The sequence below is a fragment of the Pongo pygmaeus genome, chromosome 19 (assembly GCF_028885625.2).
Source record: "Pongo pygmaeus isolate AG05252 chromosome 19, NHGRI_mPonPyg2-v2.0_pri, whole genome shotgun sequence".
In the NCBI taxonomy this organism is placed as follows: domain Eukaryota; kingdom Metazoa; phylum Chordata; class Mammalia; order Primates; family Hominidae; genus Pongo; species Pongo pygmaeus.
The window spans coordinates 7,503,881-7,528,799 of record NC_072392.2 but is presented as its reverse complement, the minus strand read 5'-3'; the positions used below and the strand labels follow the sequence as shown (position 1 = coordinate 7,528,799).

The following is a 24,919-nucleotide window of genomic DNA, read 5'->3' as shown; positions in this document are numbered from 1 at the left end:
CCTGTGTGTCTGAGGTGTGAATGCCAGTGCAGGCTACCAGGGTCAGCAGGTGCAGGGGTGAGTGAGGAGGTGCTGGGAAGCAGCCACCTGAGTCTGCAATGAGTGTGGGCTGGGGGGCCCAGTGCCCGGGTTCCGGGAGGGGAACAAAGGCTGGAGACTGGGTCAGTCTGCGGGCTGCATGACAACAAGGGAGGGGGGTGGCTCCATTCATAACTCAGGAACCAACTGTCCCTCCTCCCCTCCGGCCACGGCTGGCACAAGTTTCTCTCCCTCCCCTGCTTCTAGGACTGGGCTGCTTCCCCCTCGGCAGCCTCTCACCAAGGATTACGGGATTTAAATGTCTGATTTAGCAAGCCTGAGCCTCCAGGGTGGCCATCTGCTCCACTAGAAAGTGGCAGGATACCTGGGTTCCCAAGGGGAACGGGGGTGGGTGCTACTGGATGGAGAGAGGCCAGTGGGAGGCCTGCTAGCCAGGGTCCCAGGAAAGTGGGGGCAGCTAAGGTAAGAGTAGGGGTGAGGGGCTAGGGCCTTCCCAGCATCCCCTCATCCTGGGCCTCATGCCAGGTGGTTGAATGAATTGAAGCTTTAAACTCTGCCAGGAAAACCTTTCAAAGGGCTTCTTGGGATAGGGAGGAGAGTCGGGTTGAGGAGCTCAGTACCGCCTGCCCATGCTCCTCAGGGCTGCTGGCTCCCAGGGAGGGGGCCTGGGAGCAGGCAGGCTCTTCCCCATCACCCACTGCTGTCTGAGCCAGTGCTTGGAGGGGCAGTCAGACATGGCTTGCCCTTCCTTCTCCCTGATGGTGGAGACCGGTGCTAGGGTCCAGGGGGGCTTCTGGGGCCACTAGCCTGTCAGCTCATCAACCAGGCTGAAGGTGCCAGCAGGAGCCCCTTGCCTTGCCCCAAGGATCCCAGACAGCTATGAAGCCACCAGCCTTCCTGACCTCAAGACCACCTTTTTTTTTCTCTTTCTTACTAGGGAATGCCAAACACTCTCCCCAGGAGATCCGGATCCGCCTCTTTCAGAGACTTTTAACTTAAACATCTGTCCCTACCCAGCAGGCAAACTACAGCTCCTGAAGCTCAGTCCCTGTCCTTGCCTCTGTAGACAGGTCACCTTGATGAGCTTCCTTTTTTTTTTTATTTTAGGCTTTATTGGGGCATAATTGATCCCCCAAAATTGCATACATTCAAGGTATGCAGTGTGATGATTTGATATGGGGGTATATTGTGAAACCATTACCACAATCAAATTAACCAGCATGTCCATCATCACACGTAGTTACCATTTGTGTGTGTGCGCATGTGTTCACCTATGACAAGGACACTTGGATCTACTCTGCAGATCTCAAGTAAACGGAAAATCTCCCTTTTTGACAACCGTCCTCCACCCTTTCAATCCCAACCTTTTCCTAGATTATGTCCCTAGTTCTGTTTTTATTTCTGCTGTGCTGCTTCAGATCCATTCTGACTCTGCCAAACCCTTCTTTGTGAGCTGATAGATTGCTGGATTGAGAATTACAGCCGGGCACGGTGGCTCACGCCTGTAATCCCAACACTGTGGGAGGCCAAGGCTGGCGGATCACCTGAGGTCAGGAGTTGGAGACCAGCCTGACCAACATGATGAAACCCCGTCTCTACTAAAAATACAAAATTAGCTGGGCATGGTGGTACACGCCTGTAATCTCATCTACTCAGGAGGCTGAGGCAGGAGAATTGCTTGAACCCGGGAGGTGGAGGTTGCAGTGAGCCGAGATCCTGCCATTGCACTCCAGCCTGGGTGACAAGAGTGAAGCTCCATCTCAAAACACAAAAAAAAGAAGTACAAAGTCTGAGACTTCAGCCCAGCTCTGCTACACTATATACTCTAACCTCTCTGGTCCTACTTGGTGGCTTCTTTCCCTCTGGTTGTGTTCAAGTTCCCATCCCATCCAGTCAAACAGGTACTCATTGGTACCTTATCCTGTGCCAGGAGCTGTTCTAGGCCCTGGAAACCTATGGCAGACATGGTCCCTACCCTCCCACTCAAAGAGCCCAGGCCTTATCCTAATGAGGTCTGAAATCAAATCTCCCAATTTCCTCATGGCTTCAATCTAAACTTGTAATTCACAACCTTAAATCAATATGTTTTTTTTTTTAATTTAGAAAACATTTCCGGCCGGGCACGGTGGATCACACCTGTAATCCCAGCTACTCGGGAGGCTGAGGCAGGAGAATCATTTGAACCCAGGAGGCAGAGGATTGCAGTGAGCCGAGATTGCGCCACTGCACTCTAGCCTGGGCAACAGAGCAAGACTCCATCTCAAAAAAGAAAAAAAAAAGAAAGAAAAAAACATTTCCCCCTCATTTTAGGAACATGAGGTCTCCAAAGCTAAAATTCGTACTCTGAGGAGGTTGAATAGCCTTAAATGCTTTCATCATTAAAAAGAAAAGAAAGGAACCTGATATGCATCCTAAAAATGAAAAATCTACCTGTAATCCCAGCACACAGCACATTGGGAGGCTAAAGCAGGAGGATAGCTTGAGGCCAGGAGTTTCAGATCAGCCGGGGCAACATAGCAACACCCCATTTCTTTTTCTTTTCTTTTTCTTTTTTTTGAGATACAGTCTCGCTCTGTCACTCAGGCTGGAGTGCAGTGGCTCGATCTCGGCTCACTGCAAGCTCTGCCTCCTGGGTTCATGCCATTCTCCTGCCTCAGCCTCCTGAGTAGCTGGGACTACAGGCGTCCACCACCACGCCTGGCTAATTTTTTGTATTTTTAGTAGAGACAGGATTTCACCGTGTTAGCCAGGATGGTCTCAATCTCCTGACCTCGTGATCCGCCAGCCTTGGCCTCCTAAAGTGCTGGGATTACAGGCGTGAGCCACCGCGCCTGGCCGCAACACTCCATTTCTATTTTAATAAAATAAAATATTGTGAAAAACATTTACAATTTTTAAATTTTAATTTTAAAATTAAACTTAAATTTATTCATTTGTGTGTGGGGGTTTGTTTGTTTTTTGTTTTTTTTTTTGCTTTTTTTTTGAGATGGAGTGTCACTCTGTCACCCAGGCTGGAGTGCAGTGGCGCGATCTCTGCCTCCCGGTTCAAGCGATTCTCCTGCCTCAGCCTCTCAAGTAGCTGGGACTACAGGTGCACGCCACCACGCCAGGTTAATTTTTGTATTTTTAGTAGAGACAGCATTTCACTATGTCACCAGGCTAGCCTCGAACTCCTGACCTCAGGTGATTCACCCACCTTGGCCTCCCAAAGTGCTGGGATTACAAGCGTGAGCCACCGCGCCCAGCCCAAAGTTGGTTTTAATAGCAGAAAATCTATCAACATAATTCAATATATTAAATTTAGAAAGAAAAATTATGTATCATATCAACAGATACTGAAAGGAATTTGATTAAATTTCAGTAGCCATTTCCTTTAAAAAAAAAAAAAAACACTTTAACACAGTAATAGACTGATAATGGAATACCAATTTTCCTAAACAGTTAAACACTGTTTAGGAAATTTCAATTAAGGTCAAGAGCTGGGCCAGGTGCAGTGGCTCACACCTGTAATCCCAACACTTTGGAGGCCAAGGTGGGTGGATCACCTGAGGTCAGGAGTCGAGACCAGCCTGGCTGACATAGTGAAATCCTGCCTCTACTAAAAATACAAAAAATTAGCTGGGCATGGTGGTGGGCACCTATAATCCCAGCTACTGGGAAGGCTGAGACAGGAGAATTGCTTGAACCTGGGAGGCGGAGGTTGCAGTGAGCAAAGATCACACCATTGCACTCCAGCCTGGGCGACAGAGCCAGAGTTAGTCTCAAAAAAAAAAAGAGCTGGCCACACCTATAATCCAAACATTTTGTGAAGAATTGCTTCAGGCCAAGAGTTGAACACCTAGTCAACATAGCCAGCCAGACCTCTCTCTAGATAGATAGATAGATACATAGATAGATAGATAGATAGATGATTGATAGATAGATAGATAGGATAGATAGATTGGATAGATAGATTAGATAGATAGATTAGATAGATAGATTGATAGATAGATAGATAGATAGATAGATAGATAGATAGATAGATAATCTGGCCAGGCGTGGTGGCTCACGCCTGTAATCCCAGCACTTTGGGAGGCTGAGGCGGGTGGATCACGAGGACAAGAGATTGAGACCATCCTGGCTAACAAGGTGAAACCCCGTCTCTACTAAAAATACAAAAAATTAGGTGGGTGTGGTGGCACGCGCCTGTAGTCCCAGATATTCAGGAGGCTGAGACAGGAGAATTGCTTGAATCTGAGAGGCGGGGGTTGCAGCTAGCCGAGATCGCGCCACTGCACTCCAGCCTGGGTGACAGAGTGAGACTCCGTCTCAAAATAAATAAATAAATAAATAATCAAGAACAGTATAAAGGGCTGTATGGTGGCTCATACCTGTGATCCCAGCACTTTGGGAGGCCAAGGCAGGCAGATGAGGAGGTCAGGAGTTCGAGACCAGCCTGGCCAACGTGGTGAAACCCCATCTCTACTAAAAATACAAAAAGTAGCTGGGCGTGGTGGCAGGCACCTGTAATCCCAGCTACTTGGGAGGCTGAGGCAGGAGAATCGCTTGAACCCAGGAGGCGGAGGTTGCAGTGGGCAAAGATTGCGCCATTGCACTCAGCCTGGGCGACAGGGCAAGACTCCATCTCAAAATAAATAAACAAATTAATTAATTAATTAAAAACTGCATGGGGATATAGACTTACTCTGATTTTCTTTTTTCTTTCTTTTTTTTTTTTTTTCTGAGATGGAGTCTCGCTCTGTAGCCCAGGCTGGAGTACAGTGGCGTGGTTTCTGTTCACTGCAACCTCTGCCTCCCAGATTCAAGCGATTCTCTTGCCTCAGCCTCTTGAATACCTGGAATTACAGGTGCCTGCCACCACCCCCGGGCTAATTTTTTGTATTTCTAGTAGAGACAGGGTTTCACCATGTTGGCCAGGCTGGTCTCGAACTCCTGACCTCATGATCCACCCGCCTCTGCCTCCCAAAGCACTGAGACTACAGGAGTGAGCCACTGTGCCCAGCCTACTCTGGTTTTAGTGCATTCAAGAGGAACAAAAAAGGAAGAAAATCACTGGTAAATATACCTCTTTCTGGTTAGAGTGGATATTTGGAAATTATATATATATTATATAATATATATTATATATATATACACACACACATACATACATGCACACACATATATGCCTTTTTGATTATAGGATAGTATACCAAAACTCAGAAATATTATGGAATTAACAGAATTTAGTAAGGTAGATAAGTAGTAGGTAGAAAAATATTAATTTTATCTTCCAGCAGAAGCACTGTGAAAAATTAGAGAACAAGAAAACATTCCATTCAAAATAATGACAATAAGGCCGGACATGGTGGCTCACACCTGTAATCCCAGCACTTTGGGAGGCCGAGGCAGGAGGATCATCTGAGGTCAGGTTTGAGATCAGCCTGGTCAACATGGTGACACCCCGTCTCTACTGAAAATACAAAAATTAGCCAGCTGTGGTAGTGTAAGCCTGTAACTCCAGCTACTCGGGAGGTCGAGACAGGAGAATCACTTGAACCCAGGAGGCAGAGATTGCAGTGAGCTGAGATCCTGCCAGTGCTTTCCAGCCTGGGCAACAGAGTGAGGCTCCATCTCAAAAAAAAAGACAATAGCAATAAACATTAAGAAATAAGTGTAATAGGAATGACACACACAAAGAAGGAATGGCACAGAGCCTATATGCAGAAGCCCACAAACCCTTATTTAACAACGTAAGCCAAGATCCAAAGAAAATGATAGATTCTCAGATGAGAAAGCTGAAAAAATAAGAAAAATCAATTATCTCGAGATAAATATAATACAATGCAATTTCAATTGGAATCCCAAATTTTCATTGTGTGTGTGTGTGAGTTGGGTAAATTTATCATAAATGTATAGGAACGAGTAAGTGTCACTAGTTGTTTAAAGAAATACTGGATTTGGGCCAGGCACGGTGGCTCACGCCTCTAATCCCAGCACTTTGGGAGGCTGAGGCCGGCAGATCACGAGGTCAGGAGATCGAGACCATCTGGCCAACATAGTGAAAACTCGTCTCTACTAAAAATACAAAAAATTAGCTGGGCATGGTGGCACGCGCCTGTAGTTCCAGCTACTCTGGAGGCTGAGGCAGGAGAGTTGCTTGAACCCGGGACGTGGAAGTTGCAGTGGGCCGAGATCCTGTCACTGCACTCCACCCTGGTGACAAAGTGAGACTCCGTCTCTCTCTCTCTCTCTTTAGGCCAAGGCGGGTGGATCACCTGAGGTCAGGAGTTCAAGACAGCCTGGCCAACATAGTGAAATCCATCTCTACTGAAAATACAAAAATTAGCCTGGCAGTGGTGGCCCATGCCTGTAATCCCAGCTACTAAGGGGGCTGAGGCAGGAGGATCTCTTAACCAGGGAGGAGGAGGTTGCAGTGAGCAGAGATTGTGCCACTGCACTCCAACCTGGGCAACAGAGCGAGACTCTGTCTCAAAAAAAATAAATAAATAAAATACTGGAGGCCAGGCAAGGTGGCTCACGCCTGTAATCCCAGCACTTTGGGAGCCCAAGGTGGGTGAATCACTTTCAGCTCAGGAGTTCCAGACCAGTCTGGGCAACATGGCAAAACCCCGTCTATACTAAAAATACAAAACTTAGCCAGCCTTGGTGTGCATGCCTGTAATCCCAGCTACTCGAGAGGCTGAGGCAGGAGAATCCCTTGGACCTGGGAGGCAGAGGTTGCAATGAGCTGAAATCGTGCCACTGCACTCCAGCCTGGACGACACAGTGAGAGCTGTCTCAATAAATAAAACAAATAATATAAAATAACATAAATAATAACATTTAAAATAATAAGTAAATAATAAGCAACAGAATGGGGAGGGGGTCCTATTTGCCTTGCCAGATTTTAGAGAACTTAGTATAGGCCAGGCAGGTACAGTGGCTCACGCCTGTAATCCCAGCACTTTGGGAGGCCAAGGCAGTGGATCACATGAGGTCAGGAGTTCAAGACCAGCCTGACCAACATGGTGAAACCCCATCTCTACTAAAAATACAAAATTAGCCAGGCGTGGTGGCACATGCCTGTAATCCCAGCTACTTGGGAGGCTGAGGCAGGAGAATCACTTGAACTCGAGAGGTGGAGGTTGCAGTGAGCTGAGATCACGCTACTGTACTCCAGCCTGGGCAACAAGAGTGAGACTCCGTCAAAAAAAAAAAAAAAGAAAAGAAACGAGAAAAAAAAGAAAACTTACTATATAACTACTGGAATGAGGTCGATGTGACATATGGAGTGGTAGACAAACCAAGGAAAGCAAGTAACAAATACAGGAGATGTTCTCATACAGGAGAATTATTATATGGCCAAAATTAGCATTTCAATTTAATTGGAACACTTTAGATATATTTGTTCTTTTGTTCTTTTTGTTATCTTTGTGTGTGTGTGTGTGTGAGACAGAGTTTCGCTCTCATTGCCCAGGCTGGAGTGTAATGGTGCGATCTTGGCTCACCGCAACCTCCGCCTCCTAGGTTGAAGTGATTCTCCTGCCTCAGCCTCCCGAGTAGCTGGGATTACAGGCGTACACCACCACACCCGGCTAATTTTTTTTTGCATTTTTAGTAGAGACAGGGTTTCTCCATGTTGGTCAGGCTGGTTTCGAACTCCTGAGCTTAAGTGATCTGCCCACCTCGGCCTCCCAAAGTGCTGGGATAACAGGCGTGAGCCACCATGCCCGGCCCCTATCTCTTTTTTTTCTTTTTCTTTTTTGAGATGGAGTCTGGCTCTCTCACCCAGGCTGGAGTGCAATGGCGCGATCTTGGCTCACTGCAACATCCACCTCCTGGGTTCAAGCGATTCTCCTGCCTCAGCCTCCCAAGTAGCTGGGATTACAGGTGCCTGCCGGCACGTCCGGCTAATTTTTTGTATTTTTAGTAGAGACAGGGTTTCGCCGTGTTCCCCAGGCTGGTCTCAAACTCCTGAGCTCAGGCAATCCACCCGCCTTGGCCTCCCAAAGTGCTAGGATTACAGGCGTGAGCCACCGCACCCGGCTCCTATCTCTTAAAAATATATTTTTTGCCCAACACACATTTCCAAGTTGCCTTGGGGGGAAAAAAATAAATGAAGCTGGCACAACTGAAAAAATAAAACTGGGGCCTTGGCCAGGCACAGTGGCTCAGGCCTATAATCTCAGCACTTTGGGAAGCTGAGGTGGGAGGATCATTTGAGCCCAGGAGTTTGAGACCAGCCTGAGCAGCATAGTAAGACCCTATCTCTATCAAAAATTTAGGCTGGGCATGGTGGCTCACGCCTGTAATCGCAGCACTTTGGGAGGCCAAGGTGGGCAGATCACTTGAGGTCAGGAGTTCGAGGCCAGTCTGGCTAACACGGTGAAAACCCTTCTCTACTAAAAATACAAAAGTTAGCCAGGCATAGTGGCGTGCACCTGTAATCCCAGCTACTCGGGTAGCTGAGGCATGAGAATCACATGAACCTGGAAAGTGGAGGTTGCAGTGAGCCGAGATTGCACCACTGCACTCCAGCCTGGGTAAGGAAATGAGACTCTGTCTCCAAAAAAAAAAGATACTACAAAGTCAAGAGACAAACAACAGATAGGAACAATGATGCAGAAAGCTCATATCAAAATTATCAAGGAGGCCCGGCCAGGTGGCTCACGCCTGTAATCCCAACACTTTGGGAGGCCAAGGCAGGTGGATCGCCTGAGGTCAGGTGTTTGAGACCAGCCTGGCCAACATGGCACAACCCTGTCTCTACCAAAAATACAAAAATTAACCGGGTGTGCTGGCGGGCACCTGTAATCCCTGCTACTCAAGAGGCTGAGGTGGGAGAATCGCTTGAACCCAGGTGGTGGAGGTTGCAGTGAGCCAAGATTAAACCACTGCATTCCAACCTGGGCGACAGGGAAAGACTCTGTCTCAAAAATAAATAAGTATATACATAAATAATTAAGTTCATAAAGAAATAAAATTTAAAATGAATTAGAGCTCTGCCAGGGGAAGTACTGACATATGATATTTATTGAGTGGGAAAAGTAAGATGCATGAAAGTGTGTATGGTATGATCCAATTTTGGTACAACAATGACCAAAACCCAGTGATCCTTTTCTATATGATGAGGGGTGTGTGTGTCTGTGTGTGTGTGTGTGTGTGTGTGCGTGCGTGCATGTGTGTATATTATGCATTCACGATAAAATTGTGTATAGGTGGATGCATGTGTAATAAAGCTATTTTTTTAAGACAAATACTAAGACCAATTCATTGCAAAAAGAAAAAGGCCCCGATAAGAAAATAAAAATTAGCTATAAGCCCCTCCCCCATATACCACAAGAAACATCATATATATTTTTTTCTATCCTTATGTGTGTGTTTACTTATTTATTTATTTATTTATTTGAGACGGAGTTTCGCTCTTGTTGCCTAGGCTGGAGTGCAATGGCGCAATCTCAGCTCACTGCACCCTCCGCCTCCTGGGTTCAAATGATTCTCCTGCCTCAGCCTCCCAAGTAGCTGGGACTACAGGCATCTGCCACCAGGCCCGGCTAATTTTTTGTATTTTTAGTAGAGCCGGGGTTTCACCACGTTGGCCAGGCTAGTCTCAAACTCCTGACCTCAGGTAATCCTCCCACCTCGGCCTCCCAAAGAGCTGGGATTACAGGCATGAGCTACCACGCCCGGCCTGTGTGTTTACTTTGCACAAAAGTAGGATCTTATAGTTCATATGGCTTTTTTTTTTTTTTTTTTTTTTTGAGACGGAGTTTTGCTCTTGTTGCCCAGGCTGGAGTGCAATGGCACACTCTCGGCTCACTGTAACCTCCACCTCCCGGGTTCAAGCGATTTTCCTACCTCAGCCTCCCGAGTAGCTGGGATTACAGGCGGGCACCATCATGCCTGGCTAATTTTGTATTTTTTTTTTAGTAGAGACGGGGTTTCACCATGTTGGCCAGGCTGGTCTTGAACTCCCTACCTCAGGTGATCTGTCCGCCTCAGCCTCCCAAAGTGTTGAGATTACAGGCGTGAGCCACCACGCCCGGCTCATATTGCTTTGACATTCATATTTCTTCTAGTCAACTTTTCTCATCTGTCTCTGAGCATTTGCTGATGCTCTTTTCTCTCCAAATCACCCCTCCTTTAAGCTCCCGTTTAAATGTTACCTTCTCTGAGAAAGCTTCCCTTTAACGTGCCTGACAGACAGCGGTTGACGGCTCTGAATTTTATCATCACAGGCTCTCTCCCTTTCCTTGAAGCATGTTTAGGTCTACCTTGTATGAGAGTTTCTCGTGTGTTCCTCACCTCTCCTGTTAAACTGGGGAGCTCCTTGGGGGCAGGATCTCTGCCTCTTTCATAACTGTGTCCTCACGGTGCCTAGAATGCACACAGTAGGCACTTCATAAGCATCACTGTACAAAAGGGACGTAGGCTTCCTGTCTCTCTTGCATGGAGTTATCTCAAGATGGTGCGCACTAAATTAGTCAAGGTGAAGGGGGTAGATGCTTGGACACTGGAAGGAAGAGATCAAAGCTGAGAAGCAGCCTCCAAGGCCTGGGGGATCCCCTTGGGACCACCCAGATCCACCCTCCACTCCTTCCCTGGGCTCTTTCAACTGCTCAGAAAGGAACAACCCACACACAGGGCTCTGTGTATGATATATATTTATATATATAATTGCTCTCATTTTATTTTACTTAATCCTCTTTTTACAGTAGATCTGACACAGGCATTAAATAACTGCAGAGAGAGACCATAGTAGGGCGGGTGCAGGAAAACATGGGGGCCCGAAGGGAAGAAACACAGATCCAGCTAGAGAAAAAGGGAAGGGTCCACCTGTGGGTGGAGTGTAGAGGCTGCAGCATTAAAAAAAGAAAAAGGAGGTTAGAGAAGATGAGGAAGTGAAGGGATGCTGGAGGACAAAGGGTTAAAATGCCTCTACAGCTACAGAATATTCAGAGCAGGAGGCAGGAGGCCCCTCATTTGACATTCTATGGGCATTATGGGTTTTTTTGTTTTTGTTTCTGTTTTTTTTTAAAGGCAAAGGGGTCTGAAGAGATGGAGCCAAGACATTCAGAGGCTAGATTTGGAATTTTCAGGCCAGCATGCAGAGGAAAGGGAAGGAGTTAGTGATTAGTTGATAACTTGCTAAAAGAAGTCAGAGAGAGGATGGCGGGGGCAGATCTGGGCTCAGGGGAAGGAGGTGGAATAGTCCCAAAGCCAGCCGATGTTTCCAAGGTGGCCACTGGGGACAGAGCCAGAATGGCCGCCCCTCCCCCAGAACTCCCTGGGAAGTGGAACTTGAAGGATATTCTGGGAAGGCGAATGGGGGAAGGGAGCCATCCGTAAAAACAAAGTGGATATTCAGCCTAGGTCAACCCCGCCCCTCTGGGTAGCAGCTATTTGGGTGATAGAAGGGCCTAGGAAGAAACTGAAGGCCAGGCGCGGTGGCTCACGCCTGTAATCCCAACACTTTGGGAGGCCGAGGCAGGTGGATCACCTGAGGTCGGGAGTTCGAGACCAGCCTGACCAACAAGGAGAAACCCCCATCTCTACTAAAAAAATGCAAAACAAAAAAAAACAGAAATTGGCTGGGCGTGGGTGGCGCATGCCTGTAATCCCAGCTACTCGGGAGCCTGAGCTGGGAGAATCGCTTGAACCTGGGATGCGGAGGTTGCGATGGGCTGAGATTGCGCCATTGCACTCCAGCCTGGGCAACAAGAGCGAAACTCCATCTCAAAAAAAAAAAGAAAGAAAGAAAAACTGCTGAAGTCGGGGGCTGCTAGAGGATTTTCAGGAAGGGTCAACACAGGCCTCGCTTCCAGTCCCTCATTTCCCAGCTCACAGAGTCACCAGAGGGTGAGAAGCACAGAACGTGCCAGCAAAGAGGGAAAAGGCCACAGAACCACCTTGTCGTCAATTACAAAGGGGTGCATTTCAGAGGAGGGAATAGGGATGGAGAGGAGGAGAAGACCTGCCCAGGAGCCAGATAAGTTCAAAGTCACCAAGATGGCGACTGTGTAGACAGGGAGAAAGTGTCAGAGATCAAGGGACAGTGGCTAGAGCTTAGGAATGGAAGGAGGGAGTGCCACATTCATCTCTGGAAGCAAAGGGGTGAAATGAGACGCGTGTGCACGTTTGTGTGTGATGGGGGGGTGTAGGTGGGTGGGTGGGTCAGTGGGCACTTCTATAACTCTCAGGGGATATGCAGGCAGGAGAGTGGATAGCTCTCACAGCTAAACCAGAACTAGAAAGGCTCCTAACTCCTCTGTGGCCATCTTAGCCCAGCTCCCTCTCTGACTGATCTGAGGTTGGGAGAAGTTGGTGGGAAAGGTGAGTGACAGGGAACCGCAATGGACTTCAGGCTGGGTTGAGAAGTCAAGGAAAAGGGTGTGAGGCTCAGACAAGTCATAGCTCTGTTATCAAAAATACCTTTGGGGTGGGTGAGGGAGGGATCAGGCAGGGTCAGGGATATTCCAGGAGCATCCACAGGAGAGAGATGGGGTGGGAGGAAGGGGCTTCAGGTTTTGTTGATGCGGAGTTTGAAGGCCACGCGGCCGGCGAACTTGTCTCGCTCATCGTCTGTGGCGATGTTGGCGGCGTTGATGCGACATTCTACATTCACCTCCACATTGGGGGTCACATTCAGGAACTTCACGGCCACCAGGGGCTGTGTGTAGTTGACCTGGGCCGGAGGAGCAGTGCAGGGTCTAGGCGTGGGGCAACGCGGCCTCCTTCCCGAGCTCACCACCCGCACCCGCCATCAGCCTGGGCCTCCCCTGGGACTTACGTGGAACTTTTTGCCATAGTAGGGGAAATACATGAGGTCGATGTTGCCGTTGGCGGGGAACATGACGAAGTTGCCGAGATTCTCAGCATCTTCATCTCGCTGTGGGGGTGCAGGAAGAAACGGGGTGAGCCAGTTAGGGATGGCAGGCACCCAGGAGCTCACCAGACTTCCATTTGTTCTTTTGTTCTTCCTTCGCCCCAATTATTCCTGTCTCAAGTCTGCCTCCCTGGAGCTGTGAGTCTGTGTGTGTGTGTCTGCATGTGCGTGTGTAGATGAGGGGATGGTCTGTCTCTGTCATCATTCTAGGAACTCCTGAAGGCTGCTAATGGCACGAAAGCCTCCTACTCCACTCCTACCCCAAGTTCTTACCCCATCCTCAGGAATCAGTTTCTGGAGTAGAGCCAAGAAAGAACAGATACATGATTAAGGGTTGAATAGGAAGCAAGGAAGGGGATGTGGAGGGAGCAGCAAGTTTCTAGAAAGGACAGACTGGGGGGGAAGGGGGGAACAGGGTCCCAAGGACAACGAAGTGGTGGCAGATGGTGCTAACAGATCAGCAGCTACCAGACACCTAGAAGGAACTGACGGGTGGGGGCCATATGGGAGGGAGAGCGAAAGATACGGACAATCTGGGAATGAAGGAGAAGGTGGAAGCGTTAGGGAGAGAAGCCAGAGGCCAGGGTGTTGGTGGAGGAGGGCGTGTGTCTGGCCCCTAGGAGAGCAGGCCTCTGCATCCTAGAGAGAAGCAAGAGGAGTGCGGGGCCCTCGGAGTTCAAGCTACAGTGGAACCCAAAAGCCCACTCTTACCCCCTTGTTTCTATGGTGATGGGGCCTCTAGGAGCAAAGAAGATAGGGAGAGACAGGTGAATTACACAGAAACCATGAAGGACACTCAGGTGAGCCACTCAGGTGAGCCACTCAGGTGAGCAGGCAGACGAACTCACCTTCCCAGCACAGGTAACATTCATGCTCTGGTTTGCTCCTGCATAGAAGTTGATGACCTGGAGTGAGGGTGGAAGGTGAAGAGAGTCAGAAGAAGAAGTTGTCAAAGATGGGCATCCAGACCAAGCTAAGCCGGGGACTGTAGTCCCAACTACTAGTGAAGTTGAAGCGGGAGGATAGCTTAATTCCAGGAGTTCAAGGCCAGCCTGGGCAACATAGCAAGACCCTGTCTAAAAAAAAAAAAAAAAAAGGCATCCAGCCTTCTAACTGCAGAGCTTAGCCTCCAAGGGTCCCACCTCTCTTTTCCTCTCAGCTACACAAACATCCAAGTCTCTCTCACGCCCATTAGCCCCAGTGAAAGAATGCAACTGTCTGCAGGTGGTGTCCCCAGATCCTTCCTCCATTCACCCTGGGAACCAAGGTCATAGGTACCCGGTTCATCTTGATGAAGACACAGGGCTGCCCAGTGCTGTAACCATAGTGGGTGGGGTCCCCGATGCCGGAGCAGTTGCCCAGCTGGGTCCGGTTGAATTGGCAGGCACGTTTGGGGTAGTTGAGGACTCCATTATCTGGCTGTTTGTAATAGCGCCCAGGGCGGCAGACATCATTCTTTTGGGCTTGGATAGAGTCGTTGTAAGCTAAAGAGATGGGAGGGAGAGAGTCAGGGGCCAGATGTTCCACTTCCAAGGTCCCCGGTCCCCTGCCCGAAGTCCTGAACTGCCACATAACCAGGCCCACACTCACGTTCCAAGAACTTGTTGAGCTTCTGAACATGCTGGTACCAGCTTTCAGTGTCACTGACATTGACAATGACATCAAGGTTCTCAGTCTTGGGGCGAATCATCAAGCCTACAGTCGACAAAGGCAGAAGTTGGGGGTATCTATAAGATGAGGGGCTGCACAGAGAGGAAAGAAAATGGACACAGGGAACACCAGGGTGGGGACAGCGGTGAATATCTGAGATCGTCTTCATGGGAGGGTGATCTCCTGTGGTTATCTGCCACATGCCCAAATTACACAGCTCCCAACTGCAATAAATGGGAAGGTGGACAGATTTCAAGAACTTCCAGGCACGTGGGGATTGGGTCATCAAAATCAAACTCCTGGAAGGAACTATGAGTTCCTTCTGGAGGTTTGGGGGCACAAGAGCAGTTAGAGTAGCTGGCAGGGGGAGCCTCCACACTCACCCGGTGTGGCCAGTCGGTCCTGGTACTTGGGAGTATGGTCGGAGACAGTCTGCAGCATCACCCACATGGTGAGGGTGAACATGGCGGTGAGGAACCCATAAAAAACGAGGTAGAAGAGGAGGATAAAGGCTAGGGAGGAGGAAACAGGGTCAGCAGGGCCCAAGGTTCCCACCATAATCTCACCTATCCCCACGCACCCCTCTACCCACTTTGAAATTCTGCACTGGGACTGATCACAGAGCCACAGGGATGTCTTAGAGCCTTCCTCTGAGAGCAAAATGAGACAAACTGGAAACAGGCAGTTGTGTCTGGCTTCTAGCCATGACTCCCAGCCCCCTCCTGGTCCTAGGGCACAGTGAAGCCCGACCTTGTGGAGGTCTGTTATTTTGCCTCCAATTACACTTCCAACTTCTCAACCATGCATAGTCCTGACAAGGCACACATCTGTTACCTTTGCATTTGTACTCATGCTTAAAGCTGTGCTAGCATGGTGACTTTTTAAGCGGGTACTGGCCACCATTCACAAGCAAACCCTCATACCATCCCACAGAGCCTGGACCCTCAGATTTGAATAGCAAAATCTCTCTCCTGGGGCCCTTCAGAAGCCAAACTTTGAACACAGTCCCTGAAAATGAAAGACCTAACACTCTAGCCTAGCTACAAATCTCTCAGAGACAGCTTGTTAGAACCTTCAATAGTCACCCCACCCTCAGTTCACACCCAGCACCCAGGGCAGAGGCAGGGAGGTAAGGCAGAATCTCCCACAGCCTTCCCTTGGTGGGATCCCTCCATGGCTCCCCCGCCTGAAGTAAGGGCCCAAAGGCCTGCTGTTCCCACCACCCTGGACTCCCAATCCTTCCATCTCAGAGGACACTTCTTCCATGAAGTCCTCTGGTTCTCCCAAGCACTGCTGGATTCTTCCCATCCCAGGGGCTGGAGTTTGAGTTCCCTGAGGGAATGGATTGCATGGGACCCACCTCGTGTAGGCCCCTGAATGGGTGGACTGATGGGGACTTTGCCCAGTGTGGAAAGATTGTAAATCGTGTCACACAGTGTCCTCTGTCCCCTGTGACTCAACGTCCCAGCTTGACCATCCCTCTTGGAAGAATTCCACCCTTCACCTGCACCTGTACCGGTCACCAGACCCACCCCCACCCCCGACCACTACAACTCCCTGAGTCCTGCCATGGCCAGCCTGGGGAGGCTCCCAAGTCATCCGACTGTCACAGACACCTGGCTGGCTGATGCACACAAATCACCACAGTGATCACTCCTCCCTCCGCCACCGACATGGGAGCAAAACCTGCAGCCTCGGAAAAACTCATACTATCAGCAGCCCCCCAACCCAAAAAGCAGTCCCAGAAGGCTCCCAAGGCCAGGCGGTGGGATACAGACAACTTCCGCCGTGAAGAACCCCCCTAACACACCCCCCCAAGACCCGCCCCCTCATGAACGTTCCCAGGGTCCAGGGGGTGGGCACGAGCTAAAAATAGACGGGGCTGCGGAGCTAGTGAGAGCCTGAGGGAGGGAAGGGGCGCTCTTTGGAGGTGGGGGACGCCCGTGTGGAGCGGACAGGCCCCGAGAGGGAGTGTGAGCGCCGCGGCGCGGACACGCAGGCAGAGCTGGCGACCCCCCGCCCGAGGGGGCTCCGCGGGGGGCGGGAAGGCGGCTGTGACCTACTTTCTCCGCCTCCGCACGGCCAGCCGGGGAGATTAGACTGGCGATTCGGCCCCCTCCCAGCCCAGAGCCCGGCAGGGAGGCTGGACGCCGGGGACCCGGGAGGGGAGCTGGGGCCGCGTCGGCGGGACCCTGCGCCCCCGAGGCGTCGCCCCGCGGCTTCCCCCCGCCCCTTGCGTGCCGGCCCTGCGTACCCCAGCTGGTCCCGGTGCGGCCCATAAACTGGTGCGTCCTCGGGTTCCACACGAACTCCTTCCACTCCTCAACCACCTGCCCGCAGCTCTTCTTCTCTTTCTGGATGACCATCTTGGCGGCGCGGGGCGAGCCCGGGCGCGGGGCGGGGGGTTGCGGAGAAGCAGGGGCGCCGCGCGCTGAAGCCCTCCACACACCCAAAAGCGCGGGGAGCGAAGGCGGCAGGAGCAAAGGAGACCCCCCTCAGATATGCAGCTGCTGCAGATTCCGGGGTGCACGGCCACGCGCTGCGGGGTGCTGGCAGCGCGGCGGAAGATGCACCGATCCTAGGCCCCCCAACTGCGATGAAAAGGGGTGCTGTCAGAGCAGGGGAGAATAACAAGAGGAAGGGGTATGAATGCAGCTTCACCCCCCCAAACCGGCTAGAAACAAAACGAAAAGGGGTGCAAAAACAGACGGCTACAAAAACCGAGCAGAACGCAGAAAAAAAGCGGGGTACAAAAAGGCAGAGAGAGGTGGGGGAGGGGGCCGCCCCGAAATCCAAGATGCAAAGAAGCTGTGGAACGAAGCTCAAGGATCGCTCCGCCAAGCGGAGACCACTGCACCAGTGGTGGCTCAGCCGCGGGGGTGGGGCGGGGACGCGCAGTTGGGGGACAGCCAGGGATGGGGGGCCCCCCAGGCGGAGGCTCCGCTCCTCAGCAGTGCGGGGCCCGCGGTCGCCGAGCGCGGTCTTTATACTCTGCGGCTCTGGGGGTGCCCGCCCCCTTCCCACCCCCAGAAGCTCCGCCTCCTCGCCACTGGCCCAGGCGACCTCATACATATGTAAATATGGAGAGGTTGGGCCCGCCCCCCTGACTCCTCTTAGGGACCTGGCTGTCTCTCCATTACCCCCACCCCAGGTACTAGACTGGGACAGGATGGGAGGAAGAGATAGAGGGCGTGTCCGGGCGGAGTAGAGGGAAAGATAACCCCAGAGAAACGCAACGACAGAGAGAGAAGCCGATATATGCTCAAAAGTGGGGGCCCCAGGCAGGGAGTTAGAAAGAGACTAAGATACAGATGCGGCGGAAGAGTCCGGGAGCAGATGGGGCAGAATGGCAGAGGAATAAAGAGCTAGAGATCAAGAAAAAGAGCGAAGAGACCAGCCGGGAGGCTGGCCGAGCCAGGAGGGAAGCTAGGACAGGCCTCGCAGAGATGGATAAAGGCCACCCCCAGAGGGACGTTCCTCTGTTGGGAGCCGCTACCAGTCCCCCAGACGCTTCCTTCTCCAATCTCACAGCCCCTGCCCACACCACCTGGCTCTGTCCACGTGCAGAGGCTTCCCCATCTTCCCATCACGTCTCCCTGAAGCCCTCTCAACACCACATTCCCAGTCCCCAGCACTGCCCTGAGACCCCAGCCCTGCAGCCAGGTCTACTTCGGTTCTCTGCCTCCCGGCACCCTCACCCCCACGTCTGAACTCACCTCCTTATGTGTTTACTTGGGTCAACAAACATTTATTGAGCACCTCTATAGACTGTGTGCTGTAGCCCTGGGGAGGCCAGAGAGGTTACACCGAAGCCACAGCTCTCACGGGGCTCACAGTCTAGGGCGGGAGTATACTTGCTCTAAATACCACATGTTAAGAATCATTATCTCAAGCCGGGCACGGTGGCTTATGCGTGTAATCCCAGCACTTCGGGAGGCCAAGGCGGGAAGATCACGAGGTCAGGAGTTCGAGACTAGCCTTGCCCACATGATGAAACCCCGTCTCTAAAATGCAAAATTAGGCCGGGCGCGGTGACTCACGCCCAGCACTTTGGGAGGCCGAGGCGGGTGGATCACGAGGTCAGGAGATCGAGACCATCCTGGCTAACACGGTGAAACCCCGTCTCTACTAAAAATACAAAAAAAAATTAGCTCAGCGTGGTGGCGGGCGCCTGTAGTCCCAGCTACTTTGGAGGCTGAGGCAGGAGAATGGCATGAACCCGGGAGGCGGAGCTTGCAGTGAGCCGAGATCGCGCCACTGCACTCCAGCCTGGGCGACAGAGCTTCCGTCTCAAAAAAAAAAAAAAAAAAATTAGCTGGGCGTGGTGGTGGGCGCCTGTAGTCCCAGCTACTCAGGAGGCTGAGGCAGGAGAATTGCTTGAACCCGGGAGGCGGAGCTTGCAGTAAGCTGATACCGCGCCATTGCACTCCAGCCTGGGCAATAGAGTGAGACTTCGTCTCAAAAAAAAAAAAAAAAAAAAATCATTATCTCTGCCAGGCCCAGTGGCTCATGCCTGTAATCCCAGCTCTATAGGAGGCCGAGGCCGGTGGATCACCTGAGCAAAGGAATTCGAGACCAGAGTTCAGGAGTTCAAGACCGGCCTGGCCAACATGGTGAAACTGCGTCTCTACTAAAACTACAAAAATTAGCCGGGTGCGGTGGTGGAAGCCTGTAATCCCAGCTACTCCAGAGGCTGAGGCAGGAGAATTGCTTGAACCTGGGAGGTGGAGGTTGCAGTGAGCCGAGATTGTGTCATTGCACTCCAGCCTGGACAAGAGCAAAACTCCATCTCAAAAAAATGGTATGCATTGAATGAATGAATGGGAGTTGGGGCTGGCCTCTGAAGGGCAGGTAGTCTTCCAGGACAAAGGAATGAAATGCACAGAGGTGTGAAGTCAGGAGTAAGCAGTCTACCCCAGGAGTAGCTGGCTTGGCTCCAGGAGAGGACTAGTCAGAGACTAGTGGGAAAGGAGGTTGGGGACACAGCATGGGTGTAGATTGCAGAGTACCCTGCAGGTTAGACTGAAGAATCAGGACTCTATCCTGTAGGCTAAGAAGAAGCCACTGAAGAACTTTCAGCTGAGGAGTGCCCTAATTAAAGCTGTATTTTGAGAAAATTAGTCCCGAGTCTGCTGCAGAATAGACTGAAGCAGGGCCAGCTGCAGAATTGTCAGGATCCAGTGCAAAATGGAAATGCAGGGACCCTTGTTCAAAACCTAGGGAAAAAAGTGCCCTTAGAGGTACTAAAATATAAATTTTTTTTTTTTTTTTTTTTGGAGACAGAGTCTCACTGTGTCACCCAGGCTGGAGTGCAGTGGCATGATCTCTGTTCACTGCAGCCTCTGCCTCCAGGGTTCAAGCGATTCCTCCCTCAGTCTCCTGGGTAGCTGGGACTACCACCACGCCCAGCTAATTTTTGTATTTTTTTGTAGAGATGGGATTTCACCATGTTGGCCAGGCTAGTTTTGAGCTCCTGACCTCAAATGATCCACCTACCTTGGCCTCCCAAAGTGCTGGGATTACAGGTGTGAACAACCGCACCTGGCCTAAACTATTTTCCTTTCATCCATAGTTCTTTCAGCTTCTCATGGTTTTTTGTTTTAGAGACAGGGTCTTGCTATGTCACCCAGACTGGAGTGCAGTGACGTGATCTTGGCTCACTGCAACCTCCACTTCCCAGGTTCAAGCAATTCTTCTGTCTCAGCCTCCTGAGTAGCTGGGATTACAGGCACGGGCCACTATGCCCGGCTGATTTTTGTATTTTTACTAGAGACAGGGTTTTGCCATGTTGGCCAGGCTGGTGTGGAACTCCTGGACTCCTAGACTCAAGGGATCTACCCACATCAGCCTCCCAAAGTGCTGAAATTACAAGTGTGAGCCACCATACCCAGCATGTCCATGAACGACCTTCCAGTGTCGCCCTCCAGGTAGCTGGGGCTGCAGGCACGCATCACCACGCCTGGCTTTCTCATGGTGTTTTTTTCTTTGCTATTTAATGTTTAAATTTTTTTTTTCTTTTTTCAAGACAGAGTCTCATTCCGTCGCCCAGGCTGGAGTGCAATGGTGCGATCTTGGCTTGCTGCAACCTCCACCTCCTAGGTTCAAGCGATTCTCCTGCCTCAGCCTCCTGAGAAGCTGGGATTACAGGTGTGCACAACCACGCCTGGCTAATTTTTGTATTTTTAGTAGAGATGGGATTTCATCATGTTGGTCAGTCTGGTCTCGAACTCCTGACCTCATGATCCGCCCACCTTGGCCTCCCAAAATGCTGGGATTACAGGCATGAGCCACTGCACCCAGTCTCTCTCTCTTTAAGAGATGGGGGGGGGGTCTCTTAAAAAAAAAAAGATGGAGGTCTCTATGTTGACGAGGCTGGTCTCAAACTCCTGGCCTCAAGCAATCCTGCCATCTTGGCCTCCCAAAGTGCTAGGATTACAGGTGTGAGCCTCCCCTAACATTTTTCTATCTTCAGTTTCCTGATAAGGAAGGAAGGACTGAAAGGAAAAAGAACTATAGGTTGCCTCAGCCTTCCCTTTCCTTCTATGTCATTGTTGCCAGTATAAGTGGCCAAAACAGGGACATGACTAAGAAAAGATCTGGTAAGATATGGTGATCATCCATGCCTCCTACAATGCCATTTCTTCCTTTCTGTGTTCATAGCCAAGTTCTGCTTCCAGTGGAGAGTGTGGTCTCTCAGCTGTCAGCACTCCCACTTATTCTTTTTTTTTTTTTTTTTTTTTGAGATAGTCTCTTGCTCTGTCACCTAGGCTGGAGTGCAGTGGCGTGATCATAGCAATCCAATCCTCCCAGCTCAGCCTCCTAAGTAGCTGGGAGTAGAGGTGGCTACTAGTCTCACCTGGCTAAATGCCTGTCTACTAGTCCACCTGGCTAAAATGCCTGGCTAATTTTTAAAGAAGTTTTTCATAGAGAGGGGGTCTCGCCATATTGCCAAGGCTTGTCTTGAACTCCTGGGCTCAAGGGATCCTCCTGCCTGGGTCTCTCAAAGTGCTGGGATTACAGGCAGGAGCCATTGTTGTTGAGGTTCCTTGCAGAGGGAGCTTTTCCATGTTCACGTCCAATTCAGCAGCTGGCTGTGCTCAGCCTCACGTATTCAGTTGCAGACATAACATGCTTACCTTATACTCATCTGGAGTCTGGCTGAACTCCCACACATTGTAGGTTCCCCCAGAATTCTGTGCCCATGTTGCATCTGGAACGCTGTGTGAATGGGACGTATCTCCTCTGCTCACACGCATGTGCCAATGCTCCACTGGACGTTACTTACAAAGTACAAATTCAAAGATAGAACTATGAAGAATTTCAAGACAGCGATGGCATTCAGCTCCATGAATGTCTGGGGGGGAAAAAAGCAACAGCAGAGTTTTAAACCAAACAACTATGAGCATGGGCCTTGCGCCACTGTGCAGGTCGCACGTCAGGAGGCTGACCTTGGACTGGAGGGAGTGGGTTTGAGGACGTGGGTGGCAGTTTGGATGTGAGGTGTTGAGAACTCGGGCTAAGGATTTAAGGTGACAGTTGAAAGGAGAAGAAAAACCTCTCCAAGGAAAACCAGCAAGATTTGAAGAAAGATTAAAAGAGGTGGAGATAATGATTCTTTTTTTTTTTTTCTTGAGACAGAATCTCGCTCTGTTGCCCAGGCTGAAGCACGATGACATGATCTTGGCTTACTGCAACCTCCGCCTCCTGGGTTGAAGCGATTCTCCTGCCTCAGCCTCCTGAGTAGATGGGATTACAGGCTCCCACCACCGTACCCGGCTAATTTTTGTAGTTTTAGTAGAGATGCCGTTTCACCATGTTGGCCAGGCTGATTTTAACTCTTAAACTCAGGTGACCCACCCACCTTGGCCTCCCAAAGTGCTGGAATTGTAGACGTGAGCCACCATCCCTGGCCCACTCAATGCATATCTAATGAGCATTTGCTTAGAGCCAGGTGCTATTACTATTGTGGTCCCTGTGTTCCTGGGGCTGCCACTCCAGTAGACAATTAACGAAAGCAAACAAATACAATGTTTATATTATTATTATTATTATTATTATTTTGAGATAGAGTCTTGTTCTATTGCCCAGGCTGGAGGGCAGTGGTACAATCTTGGCTCACTGCAACCTCATCTCCCGGGTTCAAGCAATTTTCCTGTCTCAGCCCCCCGAGTAACTGGGATTACAGGCATGCACCACCATGCCTAGCTAATTTTTGTGTTTTAGTAGAGACCAGTTTCACCATGTTGGCCAGGCTGGTCTCCAACTCATGACCTCAAGGGATCTGCCTGCCTCGGCCTCCCAAAGTGCTGGGATTACAGGCATGAGCCACCGCACCCAGCCTAATAATGTTAATATTATGCAGGAAAAAGAACAGGCTAAGGTACCAGAGAGTGCCTGGATGGTCAGGAATGGCCTTACTGAGAAGGCAACTTTTTTTTTTTTTTTTAGACGGAGTCTCTGTCGTCCAGGCTGGAGTGCAATGGCGTGATCTCGGCTCACTCCAACCTTCGCCTCCTAGGTTCAAGTGCTTCTCCTGCCTCAGCCTCCCAAGTGGCTGGGATCACAGGCGTGTGCCACCACGCCCAGCTAATTTTTGTATTTTAGTAGAGATGGTTTTTCACCATGTTGGTCAGGCTGGTCTCGAACTCCTGACCTCAGGTGATCCACCCGCCTCGGCCTCCCATAGTGCTGGGATTACAGGCATGAGCCACCGCAACCAGCCACAACTTTTTTTTTTGAGACAGTCTCTGTCTGTTGCCCAGGCTGGAGTACGGTGGTGCGACTGTGGCTTACTGCAGCCATGAACTCCGGTGAGGGAAATGACTTCATGTAAGACTCACACACTCAAAAGGAGGTCTGAGGAGAGGTAAGGGAAGAGATTTCCAGGAAGAAGGAAGTGAAAGTGCAAAGGCTGGGCTTTAATGAGCAAAGACAAGATGAACACAGCAAGAGACTAAAGAGCTAGGCAGGGGCCAAACCATAAAGGGTCCTTGTAGACCCTAGAGAATGGTTGGATATTTTTGACCTCATATCCCATCTGGTGGATTTTAATCCACCCACCCTGAAAACAATTCTGTGTTTTCAGGAAGGAGAGTGACATAATCACATTTAATGAAAATTGGCCGGGCCCAGGGGCTTATGCCTATAATACCAGCACTTTGGGAGGGCCAGGTGGGCAGATCATTTGAGGTCAGGAGTTCAAGACTAGACTGGCCAATATGGCGAAACCCCATCTCTACTAAAAACACAAAAATTATCACGCCTGTAATCCCAGCACTTTGGGAGGCCTAGGCAGACGATCACTTGAGGTTAGGAGTTCCAGACCAGCCTGGCCAACATGTGAAACCCTGTCTCTACTAAAAATACAAAACTAGCTGGGCAGCCAGGTGCGGTTGCTCACGTCTGTGATCCCAGCACTTTGGGAGGCCGAGGTGGGAGGATCATGTGGTCAGGAGTTCAAGACTAGCCTGACCAACACATTGAAACCCCATCTCTACTAAAAATACAAAACATTAGCCAGGCATGGTGGTGGGCACTTGTAATCCCAGCTACTCGGGAGGCTAAGACAGGAGAATCATTTGAATCCAGGAGGCAGAGGTTGCAGTGAGCCGAGATTGCACCCTTACACTCCAGCCTTGGCAACACTGCGAGACTGTCTCAAAAAGAAAAAAGACCAGGCGGGGTGAGTCATACCTGTAATCCCCGCACTTCAGGAAGCCGAGGAGGGTGGATCACCTGAGGTCGGGAGTTTGAGACCAGCCTGACCAACATGGAGAAACCCCGTCTCTACTAAAACTACAAAACTAGCCCGGCGTGGTGGCACATGCCTGTAATCCCAGCTACTAGGGAGGCTGAGACAGGAGAATCACTTGAACCCGGGAGGCGGAGGTTGCAGTGAGCCGAGATTGTGCCATTGCACTCCAGCCTGGGCAACAAGAGTGAAACTCTGTCTGAAAAAAAAAAAGGGGGGCTGGGCGCGGTGGCTCACGCCTGTAATCCCGGCACTTTGGGAGGCCGAGGTGGGCGGATCACGAGGTCATGAGATCAAGACCACAGTGAAACCCCGTCACTACTAAAAATACAAAAAATTAGCTGGGCGCGGTGGTGGGCGCCTGTAGTCCCAGCTACTCCGGAGGCTGAAGCAGGAAACCGGGGAGGCAGAGCTTGCAGTGAGCCGAGATTGCGCCACTGCACTCCAGCCTTGGCCACAGAACCAGACTTCATCTCAAAAAAAAAAAAAAAAAAAAATTGGGCCGGGAGCGGTGGTTCACTCCTGTAATCCCAGCACTTTGGCAGACCGAGGAGGGTGGATCAACTGAGGTCAGAACTTCAAGACCAGCCTGCCGGGCACAGTGGCTCACA

The 24,919-nt window shown here is 50.5% G+C and overlaps 1 protein-coding gene across 1 annotated transcript; it reads right to left on the bottom strand.

Moving 5' to 3' along the window:
* Positions 1–10,668: 10,668 nt before the first annotated feature.
* On the bottom strand, positions 10,669–17,514 carry ATP1B2 (ATPase Na+/K+ transporting subunit beta 2). Its single transcript, XM_054458618.2, has 7 exons — positions 16,812–17,514; positions 14,941–15,069; positions 14,498–14,602; positions 14,186–14,391; positions 13,756–13,812; positions 12,812–12,910; positions 10,669–12,706 (listed from the first exon to the last, which is right to left on the bottom strand). The coding sequence occupies exons 1-7, from the start codon at positions 16,921–16,923 to the stop codon at positions 12,542–12,544; spliced, it is 873 nt and encodes a 290-aa protein (XP_054314593.2). The 5' UTR covers positions 16,924–17,514; the 3' UTR covers positions 10,669–12,541.
* Between the last annotated feature and the right edge of the window lie 7,405 nt (positions 17,515–24,919).

What these genes read in the sequence shown, in the direction of transcription:
- ATP1B2 (XM_054458618.2), bottom strand. Translation starts at nt 16,923, where the DNA reads ATGGTCATCCAGAAAGAGAAGAAGAGCTGCGGGCAGGTGGTTGAGGAG. An exon ending in TCTTCATCAAGATGAACCGG is followed by an intron (nt 13,813 to 14,185) that starts GTACCTATGACC and finishes CCCTCACTCCAG; the next exon opens with GTCATCAACTTCTATGCAGG. An exon ending in ATGTTACCTGTGCTGGGAAG is followed by an intron (nt 12,911 to 13,755) that starts GTGAGTTCGTCT and finishes GCACCCCCACAG; the next exon opens with CGAGATGAAGATGCTGAGAA.